Below are 4,452 nucleotides of genomic sequence, written 5' to 3'. Positions count from 1 at the left end.
TCATGAGAATGTCTTATGTTTTCAAAAGAGGAATGGGCCTTTTCTTAAGCAAACTATAATTATAACAATTAAAATATGACATTTAATGAATACATTTTCACAAGTAATGATTAACTTTTGTGGATCATCCAAACTTAAGAATAAATCAAGAGTAATTGGAGATTCTATAGTAATGACTTACACTATGTGAAGAACCTTCTTTGATAATCTAATATGCCTTCATAAAAGGAGAATGAGCTTATTGAGAATGCTCTAACAAGGGAACAAATACTTTTTTCTTTTTCAAAAAGGCTTGAAAGTTCGAAAGGTGCCTTGAGGGTGTACACAAGGTTTACTTTGAGTGTGTACGTGTATGCACACGTACACAATTAAACTACATTTCGAATGCTTTTAGTTTTGGCAACTATTTATTGAATTTTCAACTTATTTGAGCACAAGGTTATTGTAAAGCATGAAACCATTTAGTAAAATGAAGTAGCTAAAAAGAATAACTTTATTAAATACATATTAAGTTCTTACCTTGGATTTGCTTCATCCATTTATCAAGGAAATAACACACTTGTATAAAAACAAATAACACCCATTTATCTATTAAGAAAAATTACCCTCTATATTAAAACAAACGCTTACCATCATCCATTTGTCTATAAAGGAAATAACACCCTTTAGATAAAAACAAACACTTACCATTCTCCATTTTCCCACTCAACCAAAAAATGAAAAGCCTTTGCAAATTTACTAGGTATTATCTTCTTGCACGTGTGTAAATTGGATCAAGATTGCTCATTCATGACGTCATGGCATTGGCTTTGGGATTGCTCGTCTCATCTTGAAGGTCAAGTCCACCTGGGCAAAAAGAAAATAATAATCATAATTAATATGGCCAATTAGTTGACCTTGAGTTGAAATTGCACTTATTGCCACATTACTAGCATGAATAAGTATTGGATGCAAATAGATTTGCAATATGCCTCAAGGGATGCAAGATGCATGGATTGAACTCATGCACCCCACGAACTCAACCCAACTTGGTCCACTATGCCACTGCCTCGTAGGTAGCATAAGTATTGGAGCTCTTATAAGAGCCATCTTAAGCATCCAAAAAGTTTTGAAATTGCCCTAGCCTAGGTCATTTAGTACTTTTATCAACCTTAGCTACAAATTTAGATAATTGTGAGAATATAACTTGCATAGGTGTTTAATGGTCTAACAAGTAGAATCTACAACAACATTTATTTGTGATATCTTTGTTTGAGATGTTGAAAAGTAATGTAGGTTGTGCATAACCAAGAACTTACAATGAAAGGAAACATAAAAAGCAAGAGCCAAGAATTGCGCATAGTCTTCCCATATATATATAGAGAGAGAAAAATAAAGTATGGAGAATATCATGTGAACAAGCAATCTAAACCTTTCAAAACAGGAAGTGAAGCACAATATGAATAGAAGTAAAAGGTGAAAACATTAGTCAAGCATTCGTTAAAAAATGAGAAAAAGGAAGACAAATTATCACTCTTACAACCAACTATGCCATTTAAGTGTTTAAAGACAAGTCCCTGTTGGTGTTAAAGACTTTGGCTTCTTGGAGACATGCTATAAGAATTTACGAGAAATGTAAGCTGTGATGAGTCCACTTAAATGCAAAATGCAATATGTAGATTCACAACCTCAGATCCATTGCTCATGTATATCCATCACTTATACTGGCATGCTTATTGAGGAAACCAGACAATTCATGCACTCTTAGTTAATACACTTTTGAATTCCATTAGACCTGTTGCATTAACCACATGCACACATGCATAAGCATTACCTTGTTCTGATTGAAAAGCAGCAAGAAGTCCAACCCTTAAATCTGCCCAGATTTCCTCCACATCCTCCAACCCCACAGTGACCCTCAAAATCCCATCAGTAATGCCAAGCTTTTTGCGAAGGTTCGCACCCAACCACTTGTGCGATGATGTTGCTGAATGAGAAACTGCTGTTTCTGTTCCACCAAAGCTTGGTGATAGCCTGATCCAGGTGAAGGCTTTGATTGCCCTGTTTGCCCCCTCAAACCCTCCAAAAACTTCAATGCAAATTATTGCACACTTTGGTGCTGACATAGACTGCAACACTAAATGACTAGCTGCACATCGATCTGCAAGGATAGCAGCCGAGGTCCATGCACGCTCCATCCGCACCTGCACATACATATCGCTTGTTTGATCTACCAGGTGTCACAAAGGCATAATAAATTCAGGCCATGGCATTATCACCTGCAAAGTATGTAAACCCCTGACAGCAAGCCATGCATCAAATGGAGCAGCTGTTAGCCCCCACCGAGTTGCGATGCTAGTGGCTTCATTAACATGAGCAGAAGATCCAACCACAACTCCTGCCATGAGATCATCGTTACCACCCAAGAACTTGGTTGCAGAATGCACAACCATGCTAGCACCCTGCGCAAAGGCCATTGTGAAGTTTTAACATGAAGTTGTAAACAAAAATGGCATCAACCTAAATCTCATTTCATGGCACAACAATTAAATCACCTCAAGCAGGGGTTTCATTCTCAATGGTGTTGCCATTGTATTATCCACAATTAGAATTGCTCCATACTTGTTACAAATCTGGGCTATAGCCCTTATGTCTGCAACCTTCACCAAAGGGTTGGTTATAGACTCTAAAAAGACCACCACATTGCGACTAGCCATATTGTTGACATCGCTTGCACTAGAAACATGCACTGATTCTCTGATTGCCTTCTCAAGTGTATCTGGATCAAACACATCTAGTAGCATGACATCAATACCATACCGTCGCAAATCAACATTGAAGAATTCATATGTGGCACCGTATGCCTCTGAATACACAATAGCAACATCTCCAGTTCCACAATTTGACATCACTGCTGCAACAATTGCACCCATTCCAGTAGATGTTGCAAGTCCTGTGAATGACTCTGATTACTAGTAATCTTAAGTACATGCAAGATCGCACATAATGATCATATGTGGCATTTACTTGAGCCATGTTGAAAGAAAGTGGGAGTGTGATAATTCACCACATCAAATCAGCCTTTCCTGTCAGTCATGCTCCTTCAGACAATGGCAGGCCAGAAATCCAGAATAATATGCTTAACATTTGCAAGGAAATCAAGTTTAAGGAATCCAAACACAAGAATTTATCGATGCTTTCCCATGTGGGGAAAGGGGATCTGTTCCCTTGTTTTCCCTATAGTGTTAAACATCATGAGTCTCTGCTTGGGAGGCACCCGGACCGGCAGCCCCTCATCCCCAACCACACCTAGCTAGGTATGCGGTCCCTCCCTCGCAAAAGCTCATGATTTTGTCATAAATCACAACGTGTCTAAAACTTCTTGTGATGTTAGGGAAAATGGCAAAACCTGTGCAAGATTCCTGAGGTACATGAGCTTTTACACACGTAGGAAGTTTCAGGCACTCTGCATAATAGAAACATGGGGTGTGTGTGTGTGTGTGTGTGTGTGTGAAAAACAAGAATCTACCTGCTTCTGCTCCTTCTAATGCTGCGACTGCAGAGGCGAGCTCATCCGAGTTGGGGCATCCGTAACGCCTGTACACATGGGAAGCTATCTGGATGTCAGCGAGGGACTCGAACTCGTACACAGAGGCTTGCCAGATGGCTTTGCTTCCAGAGAATCCACCTGTGGGGTTCACCCTGATCTCCTTGCTCAGAGAACCAGCTCGGGCGCACAAGGTTGCGTCATGGAGGCGTTGCTGTTGCTCAGATGTATCCATCAGAAATCCCCAATGGAAATTCCTTAGTGCGACGCCATATCCACCACAGAAGACAATGGAATCAGCTCAATCGTATGCCATATCCATTACAGAAGCCAACGAACTTATCTCAAAGCAAAATTTAATGTGCTTGCATTGATCAGACAACATATTAAAATCTCCCCAACTGGTGTATCTCGAGATCCCTAACGATTCTGCAATGCCTACTTCCCTAAGGGAATAATTTTTTGAACAAAGGAATCATGGGGATTATTCCTATAATCCTCCATCTATCCTCCACCTATATGTGTGTGTGTGTGTGTATACATGTATTGTGTGTGTGTGTGTGTAGAGAGAGAGAGAGAGAGAGAGAGAGAGAGAGGGAATTATACACATACATAATTCCTCATCACATAATTTCTTTTCTCCATAAATATTTTTATAAGGAGTTGTTACTATGTGCCCTAAACTAGCAACTTGCTTTGGTTAGCTTTGGGGTCCACACTTTTCAATTCTCACTATGTGAGCTTGAATTATAAGAACTTATTCAAACAAGTTTTGAATTTAATACAAACAAGGGGTGGGAATTATTCCCATGTGAGCTCTAAAACCAACAACTAGATTCACACAAATTTGGGATTTTGTGATTTTCAATTCAAGGCTTTTTAGCTTAATACGAGAATGGAGTGGCGTATCCAAGTGGAAAATACTT

The 4,452-nt window shown here is 39.3% G+C and overlaps 1 protein-coding gene across 2 annotated transcripts; it reads right to left on the bottom strand.

The window, feature by feature from the left end:
- Positions 1-583: 583 nt before the first annotated feature.
- Positions 584-4,066, bottom strand: LOC148016478 (uncharacterized). Of its 2 annotated transcripts, none has more exons than XM_087664519.1 (5): positions 3,509-4,066; positions 2,535-2,944; positions 2,259-2,441; positions 1,814-2,183; positions 584-846 (listed from the first exon to the last, which is right to left on the bottom strand). In XM_087664519.1, exons 1-5 carry the CDS (start codon positions 3,759-3,761, stop codon positions 788-790), a joined length of 1,275 nt encoding a protein of 424 aa, XP_087520645.1. In that variant the 5' UTR covers positions 3,762-4,066; the 3' UTR covers positions 584-787. The 2 variants fall into 2 exon arrangements, with proteins under 2 accessions (XP_087520645.1, XP_087520646.1); XM_087664520.1 differs by having other exon boundaries at positions 2,535-2,932; positions 3,509-4,064.
- Between the last annotated feature and the right edge of the window lie 386 nt (positions 4,067-4,452).

This window comes from Lygodium microphyllum, chromosome 23 (assembly GCF_053477565.2).
Source record: "Lygodium microphyllum isolate KBCC chromosome 23, Lygodium_microphyllum_v1.1.10, whole genome shotgun sequence".
NCBI classification, from domain to species: Eukaryota; Viridiplantae; Streptophyta; class Polypodiopsida; order Schizaeales; family Lygodiaceae; genus Lygodium; species Lygodium microphyllum.
This window is presented reverse-complemented; position numbering and strand designations above follow the sequence as displayed.